The sequence below is a fragment of the Pseudorca crassidens genome, chromosome 17 (genome assembly GCF_039906515.1).
Source record: "Pseudorca crassidens isolate mPseCra1 chromosome 17, mPseCra1.hap1, whole genome shotgun sequence".
Lineage (NCBI taxonomy): Eukaryota > Metazoa > Chordata > Mammalia > Artiodactyla > Delphinidae > Pseudorca > Pseudorca crassidens.
Window position 1 is genome coordinate 47,914,346 of NC_090312.1, and position 23,823 is coordinate 47,938,168.

At 39.3% G+C, this 23,823-nt stretch overlaps 2 protein-coding genes across 11 annotated transcripts in view; both read right to left on the reverse strand.

Annotated features, from left to right (window-relative positions):
* LOC137210196 (UDP-N-acetylglucosamine--peptide N-acetylglucosaminyltransferase 110 kDa subunit-like) overlaps positions 1-23,823 on the reverse strand; it is a 161,356-nt gene that overhangs the window by 87,649 nt on the left and 49,884 nt on the right. The gene's annotated exons all lie outside the window — the stretch shown is intronic.
* On the reverse strand, positions 10,353-13,187 carry LOC137210200 (ferritin light chain-like). Its single transcript, XM_067711837.1, has one exon. It carries the CDS (start codon positions 12,838-12,840, stop codon positions 12,490-12,492), a length of 351 nt encoding a protein of 116 aa, XP_067567938.1. The 5' UTR covers positions 12,841-13,187; the 3' UTR covers positions 10,353-12,489.

Below are 23,823 nucleotides of genomic sequence, written 5' to 3' on the forward strand. Positions count from 1 at the left end.
TAGTGTGTGTTAAGATTTTTACTTTCATTTCTAATGTTTGTTTGTTTGTTTTAGTGAGTCCTGTTCTTCCTTTTTCTTTCAGCAGAAATGAAATCCCAGGTAAGTATAAGTATTCAAATATTTGATCAGTAAGTCACAGTTATCTCCAGTACATTAAATAACTTTCATCAAAAAACATGTTATAGGTAAAAAGCTCTGAAGGACCAGCTATGTATATGATAATTATGTTTCAGACCTTCTAGGGTATTATATATAATAACTTGTCTTCTGGACGTGGTCTTGAAGTCTTTATGGATTCAGTCTCAGTAGTAGCGAACTGCACTGCTACTTGGTTTGGAGTACAAATTAGACTTTAGCCCTCCTGGAGGTTGAGTTTTTGGTATTGAAAACCATAGGAATGAAATTATTGTATTTCAACAAAGGATCGAGGGCTTGAGGCTTAAACAAGGCAACATACGTGTGGGAAGCAGTCAGCCTTGAGGGCAGGTAAGGACATGCCAGGCATGCGGCCGCTGCTCGAAGGGACTGTCCCTACTTGTTCCCCTCCTTGTTCCATTCCATGGGAGATAAATCACCAGGGCCCAGAGGTCAGAAAGAATGTAAAATGAGACAAGCAAAGCTGTCTCCCCCCTGCACATGCAGGTTATTTTTGATGCTTCTGGGTTTATGGGTTTCCTCCCAGGGAAGTTAACCTTGAGCCGAGACAGTCTGTAGATAATGTAAACCACCGTCTGGCAACCTTCCGATTTCTAGGCTAGATGATCTGCAACTGTAGCATAATAAAATTTGCCTTGCAACCATCAGTTGTCTTGGTCCTTCTGACCCCATCCGTCGGTGCTACTTCAGTTCCTTACCCCTTCCCTTCTGACCCTGGGCGGTGAGATCCTCTTTCTCCGGCTGGTCCGCGGCAAGTGGCACTCGAACAGGGACCTGAAGCGTGAAGGCAATTAAAAGAAAAAGAAAGTGCAGGTAAGAGAACCCTTATGCAAAATATGTGTGGCCACCAGTAAAAGTGGAACTAATAGAGGCATAAGACAATAGTCAGAAGTAAAATAAGATGGGGCAAAAGGGCTCAAAGATGTATGAATTATTTGCTCAGGTTTTACTTTCGATGCTTAAAGCTCGGGGTAATAAAGTTTCTACCTCACAGTTGACTGAATTTTTACAGCATATCCATGGTGTATCTCCCTGGTTTCCTGATGGCGGCTCTGTTGACATAGAAATCTGGCAGAAAGTTGGAGAAGATTAAAAAATTATTACAAGTCTCGAGGGCCTACTCATACTCCTGTTGTTACATATAGTTTGTGGAATCTGATAAAAAATATGTTTAGATTCTTCTCATGATAGTGTTGATTTGAATGTAAAGTCAGAAAAACATAAGCCTCTGACAGAAGGAGAGACTGTATTATCAGCTACTGTGTCGCCACTTCCTAAACCGAAAGAGCTAATTAATTTAAATATTTTAGATGAAGAGGAACATTTTGACTTAACAGATGAGGCTTGTAAACATAAAAGAGAGAAATATCCTGAGGATGATTTTCTAATGGCTGTGATAGATAAGTCAGTGAAAAAGCTGCAGGTTAATAAGGACTGTCTTCCTCAAAAATCCACATCTGTAAAAATGCTGAGTCCCTTGCAGCGCGCTGTACAAGGAGCAATAAAACGAGGAGAAGATCCTATTTTCTGTTGTCCCGTCATAGAAAGACCTGATCCTAATAATCCTCAACAAGCTACTAGGGGGCATCAGGCTCTCCCTTTGAAAGTTTTGAAAGATTGAAAATCTGCCTGTGCTCAATATGGGCCCACTGCTCCTTTTACTACTGCTATGGTTGACAGGAGAAGCTCTTCCCCCCGCTGATTGGAAGTCTATTGCACGAGCTTGTTTAAATGGTGGAGATTATTTAATATGGAAGTTTGATTTTTATGAACGGGCTGCTGAACAAGCAGACAAGAATGCTGCCCATAATATTCCAGTTGATTATCATATGCTGATTGGGGAAGGACAATATCTTTCTTTACAAGATCAATTAACTTATCCCTTTGTTGCTTATCCTCAAATAAATCATTTGGCATTACAAGCCTGGAGGAAATGTCCTTCTACACACAAAACTGAAGATCTTTCAAAACTTAGACGGGGACCTGATGAACCATATGCTGATTTTGTAGATAGGTTGTCACAGGCGGTGGGGAGACTCATTGTGGACGGACTCACTGGTACGATTGTAGTTAAGCAACTTGCTTTTGAAAATGCTAATAATGAGTGTCAGGCTGCGATTCGACCTTGGAGAAAACGGGGAACATTGGAGGATTATATTCGCCTTTGTGCAGACATTGGGCCTACTTATATACAGGGTGCTGCTGTGGCTGCAGCATTAACTAAAGTGGGGTTCAAAAACAATCAAAAGAAAACAAAGACTTGTTTTAAATGCGGAAAGGCAGGTCCTTTTGCTAGAGAATGTAGATCTTTTAATTCTAACCCTAGTCCTTCCTTCCCTACTCAGAAACCTCCAGATGGTCAGAAAATCCCTGGTTTATGCCCTAAATGCAATAGGGGAAAACATTGGGCACAAGATTGTTGCTCAGTGTTCCACAAGGATGGGCCACCACTGTCGGGAAACTCCTCCCGGGGCCTTCCCCGGCCCCAACAAATAATAAGGGTAATGTCTGTGTATCCTCCTCAAATTATCAATCAGACATTAACCAAAAACAAAAACATACAACATGCTCGCTCTCCAGAGCAACACCAGGAAGCGCAGGACTGGAGCTCAGTACCTCCGCCCGATATGTATTAACTCCTGAAATGGGTCCTCAGGCCCTCTCTGCAGGCATCTGTGGACCTTTACCCAAGGGTTTGATGGGACTATTATTGGGAAGAAGTAGTGTCACCATGAAAGGTTTAACTGTTATGCCAGGAGTCATGGTTTCTGACTACGAAGGAGAAATAAAAGTCATGGCACAAACTATTAAAAATATAATAACTATTTCTCCTGGTGATAAAATTGGACAATTGCTACTTTTGCCCTTTGTACCTCATGGACAAAGTTTACAACATCAAGAGAGAGAAACAAAGGCTTTTGGATCGTCTAATGCTGCCTACTGGATTCAGAAGATAGGGAAAGAACGTCCAGAAATGAAATGAACCATTAATGGAAAGGTTTTTTCAGGTTTGTTAGACACTGGAGCTGATGTCTCTGTTATGACGCAGATACACTGGCCTAAACGTTAGCCCATTAGTCCTACTATTACAGAACTTCACGGAATAGGACAAAGTTCTTCTCCTATGCAAAGTAGTCAGTTTTTTTTATGGCAAGAAAGTGAGGGCCATTCAGGATATTTCCAGCCTTATGTTTTGCCTGGGCTGCCTTTAAACCTCTGGGGCCGAGATATATTAAAAGAAATGGGAGTATTACTTTATAGTCCAAACTCTCAAGTCTCTAATATGATGTTGGATCAAGGATTTCTTCCCACAAAAGCGCTGGGAACAAATCAACAAGGAACTGTCTATCCTATTGATGTGAAAATAAAATATGATAGACAAGGTTTGGGTTTTTCTTAGGGGCCTTGGATTCTCCTCCACTCACTGCTGATCCAATTATTTGGCTGACTGATGACCCTGTATGGGTGGACCAATGGCCCCTCACAAAGGAGAAATGAGAAGCTGCAGAACAATTAGTACTGGAACAATTAGGGCATTTAGAAATTTCCAGTAGTCCTTGGAATACTCCTATTTTTATTATCAAGAAAAAATCTGGAAAATATAGGTTATTACAGGATCTAAGAGCTGTTAATAAAACTATGCTAATAATGGGAGCTCTTCAACCAGGCCTACCCTCTCCAACAGCTATACCACACAATTATCATCTTTTAGTTATAGATTTAAAAGATTGTTTTTTCACTATTCCTTTGTTTCCTGAAGATAGAAAACATTTTGCTTTTAGCTTGCCTGCCTTAAATTTTAAGGAACCCATGAGGAGATTTCAATGGAAAGTATTGCCTCAGGGCATGGCAAATAGTCCTACATTATGCCAAAAATATGTGGCTCAGGCCTTGACTCCTGTGAGAAAAAGGTTTCCATCGTTATATCTCATACATTATATGGATGATATACTTTTAGCCACTGATAATATTTCTTTATTAGAGACTGCTTTTCAATTTTTACAACAGTCCTTACAATCATTTGGCTTGGTCATTGCCTCAAAAAAAAATTCAAAGACAATCTCCATTTTTATATTTGGGAAAATATATTGATAACACTACTATTAGGCCTCAAAAACTGCAAATTCGAGTTGATAATTTAAAAACATTAAATGCTTTTCAAAAATTACTTGGCGATATTAATTGGCTAAGGCCTTCCTTAAAACTTACTACTGCTCAATTACAGCCTTTGTTTGATATTCTTAAAGGTGACTCAGATCCTTCTTCTTCACGCTCTATGACTCCAGAAGGATTTCAAGCTTTACAAATAGTCAATAGATCTATCAGTTCTACACAATTAACTAGAATTCATACTCACCTTCCAATTTTCTTAATAATTTGTCCAACTCCTCATGTGCCTACTGCCGTCTTATGGCAAACTGTTGGAATTATTGAATAGATTCATATGAAAACTACACCCTCTAAAGTTATTAACCCTTATTATGAACTTATTAGTAATTTAATAATGCAAGGTAGAACTAGATGCTTACAACCTATAAGTATAGAACCTTCTCAAATTATTATCCCTTATTCAGTTAGTCCACAAAATTGGCTTTTTCAACATAGTAATGAATGGGGTCTTGCTCTTGCAGGATTTTCAGGTACCTTGGAATGCCATTACCCTGCTGATAAATTGATCCAATTCAGCAAACTTAACTCATATCTTTCCTTCTATAATTAGGCAACAGCCTGTTCCTCATGTACCTTTGGTTTTTACGGATGGTTCTTCTTCAGGAGTGGCTACTGTAATCATTGACGACGGAACAAACCTCATTAAAGAAACTTCCTTGACTTCAGCTCAACGTGTTGAACTGTATGCTGTCATTATGTCTTTTAAACATTTGCCTTCTATATCTTTTAATTTGTTTTCTGATAGTAAATATCTTATTAGCTTGTGATTTCTTCTGGAGACTGCGAGCATAGGACATACTAATGACCCTGAATTACCATCCTCTTTTCGTTTGCTTCAACAGCTTATTCGTTCCCATGATGGTCCTGTTGCAGGTCTGTATATCCGTGCTCATTCTAACTTGCCTGGTCCATTGACTAAACTTAATGCGACTGCAGATGTTTTAACTCGATCTAAACGTGATCTTTATCCTGTACATTTTCCTCCCAAGAATAGAGTTGAAGTTACTCCTCCTCCTCAATCTCTTTTCCCTAAAGCAGGACATGTCCCAATTTACCGTACTCCTCCTTTCCGTTCGTCATGCTGTCAAGAATGGCTAATATACTGCATTCATTACTTCATACTCTTGATACTCATGGTCCATGTCCTGGACACCCTCATATTATGGTAAGTTATGATCAAACTGCTTCACAAGCAGCACAGCAGTTGCACGCTTTACACCGTCAGTCAGCGGCTACATTACACACACAATTTTCCCTTACTGGTGAAGCCGCCCCACAAATTGTTAAGCAATGCGCACAATGCTTACCTCACCTTCCTGTTCCACATTATGTTGTTAATCCTCGTGGATTATTACCTAGACATTTATGGCAAATGGATGTTACTCATATCCCGTCTTTTGGGAAATTACAGTTTGTTCATGTCACTATCGACACGTATTCTGGTTTCCTCTGTGCTACAGCACAGACCGGAGAAGCTACTAAACATGTTATCACTCATTTATTACACTGTTTTGCTTTCATGAACCTTCCCAAAATTATTAAAACAGATAATGGGCCCGCTGCTTTTGCAACATTTTGTAATTCATTACAAAATTACCCATATTACAGGCATTCCATATAACCCTCAAGGACAAGGTATTATAGAACGTGCAAATAGATCTTTAAAGCTAACTATTGAAAAAATAAAAAGGGGGGAACTGTATAGAACAACGCCACATAACCTTATAAATCATGCTCTGTTTATTTTAAATGTTCTCACTGTTGACAAATTTGGCTGCTCTGCAGGGGGAAGGTTGGTGGCTGAGCCAAGATTGGCCTCTCAATCTCCGGAGGTCCTCTGGAAAGATCCGTTAACCAGCACTTGGCGTGGTCCTGATCCTGTGTTGATTTGGGGACGTGGTCACGTGTGTATCTTTCCCAGATCAGCGCCTGGACCTTGCTGGCTTCCTGAGTGCTTAGTCAAGCAAATAGATGGCTCGCCACAGCTCACCTAGTTCAGAAGATGAAGAAGCTCTGCACCTCTCCCGAAAATTTGACAGTGTTGATTGAGAAAAACAAGAAGAAGAGGAGACCACTTGCCAGGACGACTCAAAGGAGTGATGTTCCAACTTGGGGACAAATTAAACAACTGGTTTCACGAGCTCAAGAGTCAGTGAAACAACAGAATAATCCTGTTACACCTGTAACTTTATTTTTGGCTATGTTGGCAACCATTTCATGTGTTCCCTCTGTTAATGCAGCAACTTACTGGGCCTATGTACCTGATCCTCCACTATTACAACCCATATCTTGGTCTGAAGCAGAGTTTCCTGTATTTTACAATGATAAGTGTTTATGGGCCTCTTATTGGGAATATAAAACAAATCAATATGTCTGTAAATTATACTAACTGGTTTAGTACCCATCCTGTCTGTCTTAGCCCATTGAATCTGGAAACTGGATGTGTAAAGGCTATTAGTTATGAGCATACAGATGTTTATGAGGGAACGGATCAATCAATTCGTTTGTCAGGCTCTCCAGGCATCCTTCGTTTTACAGGAACCAACATTACTCTTACATGCCAGGCTACCAGCCGACGAGAGGATCTTAAGGATACCATCATTTGGTATAAAATGGGCAAGCTATTAATATTAGAGGTCAAATCTCATATGCCTCACCACTTAGGGATTCCGCTATTACTATAGCCAAGGTTACAGGTGAAGATTCAGGAAATCATTTCTGTATGAAGCGTTTACTTGGAGGACAAGGGATACTTATAGCTGGACATAAGGTTACTATGCTTAACAGAAAATCAAAAAATCAATTGCCTCCCCTTATGACCGTTAACTTTCCTGGATCCAATTTTGAACGTTGCAATGCATCTTGGAATAATAACCAAATATGGTGTACTATAGATTATACCAAGCTGTCAATTCTTATCTCTTCTTTTCCCATCATAGATAGGTTTATCACATTTCAAAAGAACTGGGATATATGGAAACTAGCTCTAACTTATTCCAATACCCCTGTTATAACTTGTGTTGCTCCTCCATATACACTTTTGTTTGGTTCTATTAACATTGGTAATTCTTCCAAAGGAGGATATAATATTAGCTGTGTTAATTGTATTTTTAGCAGTTGTATGTTCCCTTCTGCAGGAACGCAATCTGTGCTTATACTAAAGCAACCCATGTATGTTATGGTGCCTGTACATCTGAGAGAACCTTGGTATGAAGATACTGGAGTACAGGCATGGGTGGAACTCTCTAAAGCCTTGCAGAGAAGGAGACGCTTTCTTGGGTGGCTAATAGTAAGTTTACTTGCCTCGGGTGCTCTGTCTGCTACTGTGGCTACTGCCGGTCTTGCTCTTTCACAGAGTATTCATCATGCTCACTTTGCTAATCAGTTATCTCAACCTACCAGTCTTGCTTTATCTTTACAAAGTCACATAGATTTACAGATTAATAACAAGTTAGATGAATTTAAAAACGCAATTTTGGGGATTGGAGATCAGATAGAAGCATTAAAATTGAGGATGCGTTTAGCTTGTCATGCAAAGTATACATGGATGTGTGTTACTCCTTAAAAGTACAGTGACTATTTGGGAATGGGAAAAAGTAAAAATGCATCTGCTGAGTGTTTGGTCAGATAATAATATTAGTCTTGATCTTAAGAAATTAAATGCTGAAATTCAGGGTATACAAAATACACATCTTGATGATGTTTCGCCAGAAGATGTAATTCAAACTTTACTGGATCATTTAAAGTGGTTAAACCCTCAGTCTTGGATTACTGGAAGGTTGTCAGGATTTATTACCCTGGCCATAATTTGCCTATTATTGATAATAATCTTCTCATGTCTGTTTCGTATCCTCATGCAACAGTACACTACTCTCGGCACTAAACTTCATGGAATTATTTTGCAGCAAAAGTTAAAAAATAAAAAAGGGGGACCTGTGGGAAGCAGTCAGCCTTGAGAGCAGGTAAGGACATGCTAGGCATGCCGCCACTGCTCAAAGGGACTGTCCCTACTTGTTCCCCTCCTTGTTCCATTCCATGGGAGATAAATCACCAGGGCCCAGAGATCAGAAAGAATGTAAAATGAGACAAGCAAAGCTGTCTTCCCCCTGCACATGCAGGTTATTTTTGATGCTTCTGGGTTTATGGGTTTCCTCCCAGGGAAGTTAACCTTGAGCCGAGACAGTCTGTAGATAATGTAAACCACCATCTGGCAACCTTCCTTTTTCTAGTCTAGATAATCTGCAACTGTAGAGCAATAAAATTTGCCTTGCAACCATCAGTTGTCTTGGTCCTTCTGACCCCATTCGTCGGTGCCACTTCAGTTCCTTACCCCTTCCCTTCTGACCCTGGGCGGTGAAATCCTCTTTCTCCGGCTGGTCCGCGGCACACATGAATATATGTTTTTGTCTTGCTGTACTGCACCTGTGCTGTCTAGTAACATATTTTGTCTGCTAGTAGTGTTCTAGATTATGTCTTTCCAAAGCACTGAGGCAGTGCACCTATTCTGTAGTTGCAGCTGATGCCTGAATGTAGCCTAGCTGACAAATTATTGATTAATAAGAACTTGAATTTCTGAAAGATTTGTACTGTTAACCAAAATCTGAGCAAGGAGTCTCAAATGTAATTCTTAGCCAGAATTACATGTTAATGAACCATTTAACAGTGTGAATCAAGGAACATCAGTGTAAGGATTTCTTTTAATTTATTTTTTACCTGCTTGAGATATCAGTTAAAGTTTGCCAGCTTGGTTGCAGATGAACGGACATTTGAAGTTCACCAAACTACTTAATGTGGGATAGGATAATAGACTTCCAGCGCCCTCAAGGCTGCGACCTTGCAGCCATTTTACATAGCACATCCTCCTCCTATAGGGATGAACCTTTCCCTGGCCCGAAAAGTAGCAGCTCTGTTGAAGCTTTGCTTATTGTAACAGGATTTTGTTTCCAGGTTACATGTCTGTGGAAGACTTAATTCTGAATAGAGATATAGATATTACTGGAAACTAATTGTTTTTTCTATTATACTCTGATTTATCAAAAAAGTAAAACATTTAAACTGTGCTACAGAAATTCAGAAGTTGTCTTGCAATCTTTAAACAATAAATGAATGAGTTGCCCTTAAAAAAAAAAAAAAGGATTAAGCAGTTAAGCTGTTGGTCCCACATCAGACAAATTATCCTTATACCTCCTGTCAATATTGTTAACAGAGACTGTTATTTTATTAATCCTTATGATCCCGTGATTCTTTCTTTCATGTTTCAGGGCACAGCAGGTGAGAGAGTGGATTTGTTAAGCTGGGTGGGTTTATCCTTCTTTTATGCGTTCATTCAATTTTATGTTCATTTACTTATTGTACACACATGGCAATAGAAGCTGCTAAAGCAATCATTGCTATTCTGCAAAACAACAAGGCACAGAAGCAGATGTCTTATTTCTGAGATTTCTCCCCCCAGGATTATTATGATTAAAGATCCTTTCCCCCCACTCCCTGGAGAGGACAAGGGGCTGCTCGCTGGAGGTTTTTTAATGACTTGGGGAAAGGCTCAAATATCCCCCCATTATGGTAATCCACCCCAGGGGCAAACCACACAAGAATATTATGAATTTATTTTATTTTTCTCTCCTTGCAAAGGTAATACTCAGCTCATTAGAATATGAAAACTATACTGTCAAATTTCAGAATTACATGGATGAAGAAAATCACCAAAGTGGCATCATATCACGTGTGTTATAGTTGTATTTACTATATTGACTATATTAACTATGTTGTGTTAACAGTATATTGTATAACTATATATTGAAAAGGCAAAATGCTGTAACTTATTTCAGAGAAAATAATTATGTTGGCAAACCCCAAATTGTACACTGTAGACAGGTCCTAGGAAAAGAAGATTTAATTCATAGTGGACAAGAGGTTAGCTTCTGTTTTCAGCCATGTGCTATTTCAAGAATTAAACGTCATGAATAATACAGGATATAAGAGGAATAGTCTAAAGACGGAAAAGCACATTTTGATTAGGAAAGAGAATTTATGGCTTAAGTCTTTTTTTTTTTTTAAGGAAAACTGCCTTATTACTGTGAGATAAGAAAATTGTTTCCTTCTTTTCTTCCTTGCTTTCTTCTTTTTCTTTTTTTTAACCTTTTTAATTTTGGATATTTGACCTCTAAGCTGAGATGACTGAAAATGCCTCCTCTGGGCATCAACCTTTTTGAAAGACTTTTTCCCCCTCCCTAAGGGCTATTTGTCTCTTGGAGGCATTGCCTACATTACTCACCAAGAGGCAAGCATTTGTCCTTGCACTAAATGCTGACATCTCCTGATAAGAGGGAAGCTGCAAAGTAGAAGAATTGAAGGTCAATATGTTGATAGTGGTCTCAAGAGCATTGATGTACATTTGTGTATTGGGGAAGGGGAGAGAAGCTTGAGAGTGGGCCAGTGGGGAGGGGTAAATATTTTGTGATGCTGTCTACCTATGGGCTTATAAAGTTTACAGCTGCATTAGGAGGACAAGCATTACCATTAGCATGAAAAGTAGGGCAGACCTCAGTTGCAAAAGCTTCTAGCCACACACATAGGGCAATACGTAAATGATACACCTTATTGCATTCACCCATTCACCCTCCCCTGTTCATGCTAATTGGAAATTTCAGTCCATTTCAGAGAAGTAACACAACTATCGATCATTTTCCCTGGCACGAATCTTCCTAGAGCTCACGCACTAGCCCATGTGTCTTAGATTTAATATCTGATCACTAGCTGGATTGAAGCCAAGAGGTGGTTCCCAAAGTTGCTGCACATTAGAATCACCTGGGGAACTCTGAGCCCTCCCTGTGCCCAGGCTCCTCCCTAGACCTACTGAATCAAAATCTCTGGGGCTGGGACCCAGACACCAATGTTTTTCTTAAAAGCTCTTTAGGTAATTCAAATGAGCAGCAAAGCTTGAGAAGCAGCCCAATAACGGGAACAAACTTATTTCACACAGATAAAGTGGGGCAATTCATATGTTAAAAGAACATGAATATATGTCCATGCCTCTCTCACGCTTTGTCACAGTTTACCCTTCCCCTTCCCCATATCCTCAAGTCCGTTCTCTAGTAAGTCTGTGTCTTTATTCCTGTTTTACCCCTAGGTTCTTCATGACATTTTTCTTTCTTAAATTCCATATATATGTGTTAGCATACGGTTTTGTCTCTCTCTTTCTGACTGACTTCTACACTGTTGGTGGGGATGTAAATTGGTGCAACCACTATGGAAAACACTATGGCAGTTCCTCAAAAAGCTAAAAGTAGAGCTACCATATGATCCAGCAATCTTACTCCTGGGCATATATCTGGACAAAACTATAATTCGAAAACATACATGCACCCCTATGTTCACAGCAGCACTATTTATAATAGCCAAGACATGCAAACAACCTAAATGTCCACTCACAGATGAATGGATAAAGAAGATGTGATATATATAAAATGGAATACTACTCAGCTATAAAAAAGAATGAAATAATGCCATTTGCAGCAACATGGCTGGACCTAGAGACTATTATACTAAATGAAGTAAGTGAGAAGGAGAAAGACAAATACCATATGATATCACTTATATGTGGAATCTAGAATATGATACAAATGAACTTATCCATGAAACAGAAACAGACTCACAGACATAGCACACAAACTTGTGGTTCCCGAGGGGAAGGGGGAGGTGGGGGAGTGATGGATTGGGAGTTTGGGATTAGCAGAGGTAACCTATTATATATATGATGGATAAACAACAAGGTCCTACTGTATAGTACAGGGAACTATAGTCAATGTCCTGTAATTAACCATAATGGAAAAGAATATGAAAAATTATATATACGTATAACTGAATCACTTTGTTGTACAGCATAAACTAACACAACATTGTATATCAACTATACTTCAGTAAAATAAATTTTTAAAAAAAGGAAAAAAAACATGAATATATATATATACATATATATATATTTCTTTTTTTCCTCTTTATTCTGTTTGTGTTTCAAATAGGCTTTTTTTTTTTCCTTCTGCAAAAAGCGTTATTGTTTCCATTTGGTCCAAGGCTTGGGAGAGGGCTCCAGGGCGGTTACAGAGCTGCCTAGTAGCTGCAGAGCAGGGCTTCAGGCAGAAGCTCTGATGCCAGAGGGGCTCCTCAGAGGCCGCTGGACTTCAGAGACTGCTGTTTGTGCTCGACGGTGAGCCTTTCAAAGAGATACTCGCCCAGCACAGCCTGCAGACCAGCCAGCCTGCGGAGGTTGGTCAGGTGGTCGCCCATCTTCTTGATGAGTTTCACCTGCTCCTCCAGGAAGCGGCTCTCCAGGAAGTCACAGAGGTGGGAGTCTGCGCGGGCGGAAGCCAGGGCGCGCAGATGTGATAGTGCCTGGTGCAGGCTCTTCTCCCTAAGAATGGCGGCTTCCACAGCGTCCTGGGTTTTACCCCACTCATCTTGAGAAGGCTTCCGCGCATCCTGGAAGAGGGCGCGGCCACAGCACTGGTTTTGCATTTTCAAGAGACGCTGCGCGCCCTCACACTTCTCCTCAGCCAGTTGGCGAAAAATGTGGCCCACACTGTCCAGAGTCCCATCGTTGCTGTCGAAATAGAAGCTCAGAGAGAGGTAAGTGTCCCCAGATGCATGTTGAACAGGCGGTGGACGGCGGCCTCCACCTCGATGGAATAATTCTGACGCACCTGGGAACTCGTGGTTGATCAGTGATAAGGAGCTAAGCTCAAAAAACGGTGTTGGCCTGTCCTGGAGGCTGAGGATAGCTGAGTGGCTGATTCCAAAGGTTGCGACAGGAAGAAAGGTTGGAGGGTGGTCGGGGGCTGGAGCAAGGAGCGTCCCTGGGTCTGTTCATTCCAAACACTGTTGAAGCAAAAGACAGAACTGCAGGACTGCCGAGCGCACTGCCTCAAATAGGCTTTGCTATAAATGAACCAGAAGTCCAAGCAAGGACAAAACTTACCCTTCCCCCCACCAAAATAGCTGGCGATACTAGAATCTAGACCTGGGAAGGGATTCTTCCATTACTTTCTGAACATTCCAAGCCACTAGAGCAGTGGTTCTCAAAGTATGGTCACCTTGTAACCAAGCAGTACCCTATGGGGCCTTCCTAGGACAGACCCATCCCCCATATCCTCTGCTGTAGTTCCTCTCTGAAGTACTCAGATAATAGTATCTCAGGCATATTTCTTGAGTTTTCAGATGCTAAAAACCACCACCCAATGGAAGAAATTAACTCCTTGATGATCATGAGCACGTAGCCCCCAGACCTTCTGGCACCTAAGGATGGATAATGTTACCTGCCCTGTGGCCTCCACATCAACCAATCAGAGGATTGTGCACGAGCTGATCACATTCCCTGGGACGTCCCTCCCTCACCTGGCCTTTAAACATGCTTTGCTGAAATCCTTTGGAGATTTCAGGGTGTTTTGGAACTCGGGCCACCCCTCTCCTTGCTCGATCCTGCAATAAACCTTTCTCTGCTCCAGACTCCAACCTTTAGGTTTGTTTGGCCTCACTGTGCTTCAGACACACGAACCTGCATTCGGTAACAACCTGACCAGTTTTACCAGCGTCCCCTGATAACGTGTCAGATATTCAAGTTTTAGGGCCCTGTCCCAGCCCTATGGAATCAGCAACTCTGGTGGGGCTCAGTGATCTCTGTTATAACAGGCCCTCCAGATGATTTTTATTCACCTTAAAGTTTGAAAATATCTGCATTGTCAGCTGGCCAAAGCGTCCACCAGCAGGTGAAGGGGAGTGGTGCCTGGAAAAGATAGGGACCAGCCAAGGCAAGTACAGCAGCATTTGCCGTGGTGGTAATGGAGAATGCCTTTTCTCCACTGGTTGGCACAGACTAGGATCTGGGAGCAGTGTCAGGGTTATTTAGGATGCTTTACATTTCAATGTAGAGGGACCGCTGTCCTGGTTTGCCAGGGACTTGCCCTGTGTGAGCACTTAAAATCTCATCCCGGCAAACCCCTTAGCCCTGGGTTTGAAAAACGTAGGGAATAACATGAAATTTAGGGGAAACATGATCTAGGTTTTGGGCAAGTCACAAGTGCTAATTAAAGCTAAGCAAGTATGGACAACACTAGCATTCTTTAGCCCTTTGCGGGGAGGTAAATCTGATTGGGTGAAAGGACTTATTGTTAAGAGATCTTTGTAGAAACATCCCCTTCTGCTTAGTCCGCTGGTTCTCAGTTCTGGCTAGACATTGGCATCGTCTGAGGAGATTTAAAATGATTTTATTGGTCTACGATGACCAACCGTCAGTGTGAGGGTTTTTAAAAAGTGCTTCAGATGATTCTAATGCACAACCAAATTTAGGTGCCACTGCTTAAGCTTTTGAACCGCTGCTGCATATTTTCACCTCATCTTCCTATGAGAATATCCAACTGTAGTTGAGGTTTGTTTTTTTTTCTTTTTCTAACTGTCTTATTATAAGATTTACTGTCTTAAATAAGGTTGAATGTACAGAAAATCTTGCTAGTCCATCTGGTATAGCTGGATACTTAGAATAATATAGTTAAGATATATACCATTTAAGTATTGTGACAGGCCTTTTTTTGAAATTAACATATACATTGAATTAGTATGTTCTCTTTTGAAGTTGTTATGTTGGGGAGCTATACCTCTAATCTGCCATTGCTAAATATCTGGACACCTCTTATTAGGAATTGCTTTTAGAAATCTTTAGGGATTAAAACCAAGATTGCTGTATTATTTGTACTGGAACCACAAAAACCTCACAGAGTTCCCCCGCTGTACCTTCTACCCCCATCTCTAACCCTTGGCAACTTCTACTCTGTTCTCCATCTCCACGGTTTTGTTATTTTAAGAATAATATGTAAACATAATCATGAATTACTTAATCTTCGGAGATCGGCTTTTCAAAATTTTTCCCTCGGCATCATTCCCTTGAAGTTCATTTCAATTTTTGCGTATATTAATAATTTGTTCCTTTCTGTTGCTCGGTAGTATTCTATCATAAGATTTTATCACAATTTGTTTCAACATTCATCCACTGAAAGACATTTGGGTAGTTGCCAGTTTTGGGCTATTATAAATAAAACTGCTATGAACATTTATGTGTAAGTTTCTGTGGGAACTTAATTAAGTTTTTGTTTCTTTTGGATAAATGCTCAAGAGTACAATTACTGCGTTGTAGGGTGAATCTACTTTTAGGATTAAAAGAGACTGTCAAGCTGTTGATCAGAGTGGCTAAACCATTTTATTTTCCCACCAGTGATGTGATATAATTTTTCTGTGTACTCGCCAGCATTTGATGTTGTCACTATACTTTTATTTTAGTTACTCTCTGACATCTCATTATGGTCTTAATTGGCATTTCCCTAATGGCTAATGATGCTGAGCATCTTTTCATGTGCTCCTTTGCCGTGTGTATATTCTCTTCCATGAAATGTCTGTTCCTGTCTTCTGCCTATTTTCTAGTTGGATTTTTTTAAGTTGTTTGGAGAGTTCTTTGTATATTATAGATACAAGTCATTTGTCTCATATGGGATTTTCAAATATGTTTTCCTACTGTGTAATTTGAGTTTTCATCCACTTAAAAGGATCTTCTATGAAGCATTTTTAACTCATTTTGATGAGATCCAATTTATCAGTTTTTGCCTTTATTGATCATACTTTTGGTGTCACGTCTAAGAATTATTCCCCTAGTTCTAGATGCCAAACATTTTCTCCTATTTTTTTTCTAAAAATGTCCTGCTTTTACATTTAAGATTATGATCCACTTTGATTTAATTTTTGTGTAAGGTGTGGAGGTTAAGGTTCATTTTTTGTTTGTTTGTTTTTGTCGAGGGATGTCCAACTGTTTCAGTACCATTTTTTGAAAAGTCTATTCTTCCTTGATAGCTTTTGCACTGCTGTCAAAAACAAGTTATATGTATTGATGTCAGTCTATTTCTGGGTTCTCTATTCCATTCCATTGATCTATGTATCTACCCTCCATCATTACTGCAAAATCTTGAAATTGGGTAGATTAATTCCTCCCATTTTCATCTTCCTTTACAAGTTGTTTTAGCTATTCTTCAGCCTCTTCTTACCATATAAATCTTAGAATAAGCTTGTCTATATCCACAAAAACCTTGAGGGCATTTTAAGAGTAATTGTGTTAAGCCTCTTAACTTGGGGAGAATTGACATCTTTATCATGTTGTGTTTTCTAATCCATGAACAAGGTATGTCTCCCTATTTGTTTGTGACTTAAAACTTTTTCTTCATCAGCATTTTGTAATTTTCAGTCTAGAGGTCCTATAAATGTCTTATTGGGCTTATATTTAAGTATTTATTTAGGTCAGTTGTAAATGGCATCACATATTTTTATTTAAGCTTCTACACATTTGTTATTAATATATAATTTGATAAAATTGTGGTGATCTTGTACTCTAAATCATTTACAAACTAATATTATTTCTCAAGCTTTTTGTGGATTCCTTGGTATTTTCTCCATTTAGATTATCATCTCATCTTCAGATACAGACAGTTTTACTTTTCCTTATTCAGTATAATAGGATATATTACTATTCAACATTCAGTAGGACATGTTCCTTCCAATGCAACGTAGTAGGAATAGTCCTTTTATCTTTTAAATAAACTTTTTAAAAATTTAACTTTTAAATTTATGTATTTATTTATTTTTGCTTTATTTTCTTACTAGAACCTCCAGTGATATATTTAATAAAAGTGGTGAGAGCAGATATCGGTGCCTTGTTTCTGATCTTACAGAGAAAGCATCCAGTCTTTCACAGTTAAATATCATGTCGGTATAGGTTGTTTGTAGATCATCTTTATGAGTTTCAGTATGTTCCTTTTCTATTCCTAGTTTGCTTGGAGTTTTTTTTCTTCTTTCTTTAAAATCATGAATGGGATTGGATTTTGTCAAATGCTTTCTCTGCATTAATGGATAGGATCACATGACTTTTCCCCCTTAATCTATTGGATATGGTGGATTACACTGTTTAATTTTCAAATATTTAACCAACTTTGCAAAACTGGAATAAATCCCACTTGGTCATGGTATATTATTCTTTTCATATATTTCTGGATTTAATTTGCTAATATTTGGCTGAGGGTTTTTCAGCCAATTTCATAAAAAATATTGGTCTGTAGGTTTCTTCTTTCTATACTATCCCTGTCTGGTTTTGGTATCAAGGTAATACTGGCTTCATAAAATTAATTAGAAACTGTTCCCTCTACTTCTATTTCTTATCAAATCATGTAAAATTGGTGTTAATTCTTTAAGTCTTGGGTAAAAGTGAAACATCTAAGCCTGAATATTTCTTTTGGGAGTTTTTAAATGAAAAACCAGTGTTTCTAATGGTTACAGGAAAATTGAGATTATCTATTTCATCTTGGCTGAGTTTTGGTAGTTTTGGGTGTAGAAACATTGGCCCATTTCATCTACATTTTTTAATTTATAGTGTAGATTTGTTCATAGTAACTTGTCCCTCATTAACCTGCAGGGTATGTCATGGTATCCCTGGTTGCATTTCTGATATCTGTGATTTGTGCCATCTCTCTGTTTATCTTTATCAGTCTTTCTAGATCTTTATTGGTTAGATTGTTTATTTCAAAGAACCAGCCTTTTGTTTCATTGATTTTCCCCCCTATTTTCCTGTTTTCAGTTCCATGGATTTCTGTTTCATCTTTATTATTTCCTTCTTTCTGCTTGTTTAGTGTTTTTTCCTCTTCCTTTTTTACTATTTTAATATAGAAAATTAGATTATTGCTTTGAAATATTTTCTTTCCCAATTTAGTGCTATAAACTTCCCTTTCAGCATTGCTTTCACTTCATTCCGCAAACTTTGATCTGTTATATCTCCATTTTCTTTTATTCTATGCATTTAAAAATTTTTTCCTTGATGCTGTCTTTTTTACCCATGAGTTATTTGGAAGTGTGATGTTTAGTTTTCATGTGATTGAAGATTTTCCTGTTGTCTTTCTCTTATTGATTTCTAGTCTGATTCCATTATGGCTAGAGAACATACTCTCTGTGATTTTAATTCTTTTAAATCTGCTAATGTTTTTTTATCGCCCAGTATATGGTATATGAGTGAATGTTCCATGGACACTTCAATATGTATTCTGCTCTTACTGAGTGTGTTCTTTAAATGTCAGTTATATCCTGTTGATTGATGATGTTTTCAGTTCTTCCATATCCTTGCTGATTTTTCTCTCTGGTAGTTGTATAAATTGCTGTGTTGAAGTCTCAAATAATAATTGTGGATTTAAAACTTTCTTCTTTTACCTTTTTCAGTGTTTGCTTCATGCATTTTGAAGTTCTGTTGTTTGGTGCACACACATTTAGTATCACTAGGTCATCTAGGTGGATTATTCCTGTTATCTTTATGTAATGACCCTCTTTGCCCCTAATAATTTCCTTTGCTCTGACGTCTACTTTATCTGATATTAATATAGCCATTCCTGCTTTTTCTGATTAATGTTCACATGATATATCATTTTCATCCTTTTACTTTGAACTACCTATATCATGATGTTGAAAGTAAGCTTCTTATAGACAGTATATAGTTGGATCATGCTTGTGATTTTTTAATCTACTCTTCCAATCTCTGTCTTTGACTTGGTTATTTAGATCATTTTCCGGTAATGTAATTATTGCCATGTCAAAGATTTGGTCTACCATGTTATTTTTTGTTTTGTCTTTTACCTTAGTTTCTCAATCCTGTGTTTCCCTTATTTTTCCTCCTGTGGGTTACTTAAACATTTTTTAATAAGTCCATTTTAATTTAATTCATTTATAATCATTTGTGTATACTGTTTGTATAGTTTTCTTAGTGGTTGCTTTTGGCATTACAGTATACATGTGTAACTTACCATAGCCTACTGGAATCAGTGTTTCTTTACTTCAAGTGAAGTTTCAAAATTTTACTTCCATTTAGGTCTCTTAATATTCCCCAGTTTTAAAGTATGATTTTCTGTAGTATTTCCTTTCTCTACATTGAGAGCCCCATCAGATGGTTGTCATCATTTTTGCTTTGACCATCATATAGAATTTAAGAAACTCATGAGGCTAATGATAGTCTCTTATATTTACCCCATTTGTTTTCACCCATTCCATTGTTCCCCTTTTCTTTCTGAAGTTCCCAGTCTTCTGTTATTGTTTATGTTTTCATAACAGTAGGTGATATCTTGGATTTCCAGTGCAACTGGATATGAGTTTCAGGAAACACTGAGCCTGGCTCACTTAATGCTACTGAGTTGGAGGGTTTGTATATGTTGGGCCTGTTGGCACAGCAGATGCTAGCAGATTAGACTAATGTTGATGGGACTAGTGCCACAGGAGGATGGGTTCCCATTCAGGCTATGCTGCTGCTACAGTAGATCAAGTCCCCCTCTACCCCAAGTGTGGGGCAGTGACCTGCTGCTGTCACTGCTTTGTATTAGGCTCCTTTTGCCTCAGGTGTGTGGTGGGATCCCTTGGAAGCTGCTGCTGCTGCTGCTGTCAATCACAAGGTTAAATTCATTTCAGAAATACTTAAGTATAAATACATAGCCTGGCTCTTGTAGGACCTCTGTATTTTTTTTATTGCTTTTATTTAAATTATCCCAAATTTAGTGACTCAAAGCAACGTAAATTTATTACCTTACAAGTCTGACATTGGTCTCAATTGAGTAAAGTAAAAGTGTTGGCAGGATCGACAGATGAATGGATAAAGATGTGGCACATATATACAATGGAATATTACTCAGCCATAAAAAGAAATGAAATTGAGTTATTTGTAGTGAGGTGGATCGACCTAGAGACTGTCATACAGAGTGAAGTAAGTCAGAAAGAGAAAAACAAATACCATATGCTAACACATATATATGGAATCTAAAAAACAAGAAAAAATGGTCATGAAGAACCTAGGGGCAGGGCAGGAATAAAGACACAGCCATAGAGAGTGGACTTGAGGACACAGGGACGGGGAAGTGTAATCTGGGATGAAGTGAGAGAGTGGCATGGACATATATACACTACCAAATGTAAAAGAGCTAGCTAGTGGGAAGCAGCCACAAAGCACAGGGAGATCAGCTCTATGCTTTGTGTCCACCTAGATGTGTGGGATAGGGAAGGGAGGGTGGGAGGGAGATGCAAGAGGGAGGAGATATGGGGATATATGTATATGTATAGCTGATTCACTTTGTTATGAAGCAGAAACGAACACGCCATTGTAAAGCAATTATACTCCAATAAAGATGGTTAAAAAAGAAAAAAAAGTGTTGGCAGAGGTACATTCTTTTCTGGAGGCTCTTAGGGGTGTTTCTCTTCCCTGGACTTTATCCGCTTCCAGCGGTCACTTGTAGTCCTTGACTCAGAGTCCCCTTTCTCCACCTACAAAACCCAAAATGTTGCATCTCTCTGATTCTGCTTCTATTAGGACATCTCTCTCTTTCTCTTTCTACAGTTGGGAATGGTTTTCTGCTTTTAAGGACTCATGCAATTAGATTTGTTCCATGAGGTAATCCAGGATAATCTTTCTATCTCAAGGCCTATAACTTCAGTCATATCTGCAACGTCCTCTTTACCATGTAAGGTAACATATTATTGGGTTCTAGGGATTAGGGTGAGGGCATTTTTAGGAGCCATTATGCTGCCTACCACACCCTTAAAAAGTGACCTTGAGAAAATTACTTGAGACTTTAAAGCCTTACTTTCCTCAAACATAAAATGGAAAGAAAGATAACTAGTTAATATCATGAAAGTGAAACAGTATATATGAAATCAACTAATTCAAAAAATAAGATTTCTTCTTTTTCTTTATGATTGGCATGATTCTCAGTTCAGTTACTTGAAGAGTTACTTTTTTTTAAACAGAACTAAGGCATTTCAGGGTTCAGGTGCTGTAAGAGTGTCTGAATTATCTGAGTAGCAATTAGCTAAGCACAGGTGTAAAGCATTTGATTTACTCCCTGGTGTCCTTTATCTTCTCATCCCACTAAATCCATATCCCTTGTCTAGCTCCAGCCAGTAGAGTCAGAGCTTGTTTTACTGTTTAACTAAAGTTCAATTTAAATTTGCTCTACATCTCCAGATTCTCAGCCCTGGTTGCATATTATAATCACCTGGGGAGATTTCAAGACCTACTTGATGCCAAAGTTTTACCTTTCATGGATATTTGAGGAGGGACCTGGAATGAAATGCTCTAGCTTATGGTTTGGGGAGCCAAATCATAGTCTACACTGAGCCAAATCATTTGCGAGATCACCTCTAAAAAGCAATTTATCTGTGGTGACTGATGCTCTTCCTTTGTCAGTATGCTTGTCCCTCTTTGGGGGAAAAGAAGAAGGGGAAAAAACCCCCAGCGGTTGGGCTCCCTGAATTATAACCTGATGCTGTGGAATTAGTGTTGGCTCAGAGCGCACATCTTCGGATACCCATTCTCTCTCCTGCTTCCTTGCATGAGCTTATATCCTTGGGCAGTTTTTCATCCACCACCCTCTTTTGCTTCTAATCTTAGCAAGTAAAGTCTCTCCTTAATGAAACAGCATTTCATGAGACTTACTGGGAGCATAGGTCTGTTCCAGACCTATCCTATGTTAGCTAAAGCAGATATAAGTGATGTATTTTTGGCATTCATCCTTGTGGGTTGGAGAGAGAAGACAGAATTTTATCCTTTAGGTGTCATATGACTGGGCAAATGGGCTCATTCTCTCTATTGCCTACCATGTAAAATACTGAGGGTGTTACCTCTAGAAGGTATCTTCTAGGTATCAAAATAGTTCAGATAAGTCATATTTCTCAGTAACAGGTGACAAAACTATGGCTTAGGTGGTGAATTTTCCATGTCAATTTGTCTGGGCCACCATGCCCAGTTATTTGGTCAAATATTCTGGATATTTCTGTGATGGTGTTTTTGTGTTTTTTTAAATTTTTATGTTTTATTTATTTATATTTTTGGCTGCATTGGGTCTTCGTTGCTGCACGTGGGCTCTCTCTATTTGCAGCAAGCGAGGGCTACTCTTTGTTGAGGTGTGCGGGCTTCTCATTGCAGTGGCTTCTCTTGTTGCAGAGCATGGGCGCTAGGTGCACGGGCTCAGTAGCTGTGGTGCATGGGCTTAGTTGCTCCACGGCATGTGAGATCTTCCCAGACCAGGGCTCAAACCCGTGTCCCCTGCATTGGCAGGCGGATTCTTAACCACTGTGCCACCAGGGTAGTCCCTGTGATGGTGTTTTTGGATGAAATTCATAATTAAATTTGTGGTGGACTTTGAGTAAAGCAGGTTATCCTCCATAATATGCATGGGCCTCATCCAATCAGGTGAAGCTCTTAATAAAGACTGACCTCCCTGTCGCAAAAAGGAATTCTGCCAGAAGACTTACAGAAATTGAACTGCAACTCTTCCGAGAGTCTCTAGACAGCCTAACCTGCAGATTTTGAATTTACCAAGCCTCTATTATTGTGTGAACCAGTTGTTTAAAATCTCTCTCTTTCTCTGTCTTTATATAGATATGGATATAGATCTAGGTATCAATATCGATATCTAGATCTATATCTGTCAGTATATATGGGCACATTGTATACACATGCTGTTGGTTCTGTTTTTCTGGAGAACCTTGACTAATACAGTGGCCCATATAAATAAAAGGACGAACCCAAGTTCACCCAGGTAGAAAGTAGTACAATGAGAACTGGAACTTAAGGCCTCATGACTCATTCAGCCGTGAACACTGACCCAGAACTGGCGTCCGCACACTCTGGCCCACTGTTCAGATCTCGCTTGACTCCTGGTTTTGTACATAACGTTTTGCTTGAACCCAGCCGCACTCATTCATTAACGTATTGTGCATGGCTGTTTCTGTGCTACAGCAGCAGATGGGCAGTTGCAATGGAGACGTATGGTACAGAAAATCCAAAATATTTACTATCTGACCCTTTACAAAAAAGATCTGCTGACCCCTGCTCTAGGATGCCATCTGATTTCTGATAGCACTGAGGAGAATAATTCATGCACATTGGGATAGATTGTTAATCTCACGTCCTCCTTAGGTCAAAGATCTCTTAAATGCTCACCCTTGCAATAGCCAGCTTGGGGAGCACCGTCTGAGGATGCAGAAATATTTCTTGCCAGGTCTTTCCAATCCACACTGCTCCCTGACTATGGTTCTTAAAACCTGTTTTTTTTAAACAATTTTTATTGGAGTATAGTTGATGTACAGTGTTGTGTTAGTTTCAGGTGTACAGCAAAGTGAATCAGTTATACATGTACATATATCCACTTTTTTTTTTTCTTTTTTCAGTACGCGGGCCTCTCACTGTTGTGGCCTTTCCCGTTGTGGAGCACAGGCTCCAGACGCGCAGGCTCAGCGGCCATGGCTCACGGGCCCAGCCGCTCCGCGGCATGTGGGATCTTCGCGGACCGGGGCACGAACCCGTGTCCCCTGCATCAGCAGGCAGCCTCTCAACCACTGTGCCACCAGGGAAGCCGCACTTTTATTTTTTTTTTTTGGAGTCTTTTC

What these genes read in the sequence shown, in the direction of transcription:
- LOC137210200 (XM_067711837.1), bottom strand. Translation starts at nt 12,840, where the DNA reads ATGCAAAACCAGTGCTGTGGCCGCGCCCTCTTCCAGGATGCGCGGAAG.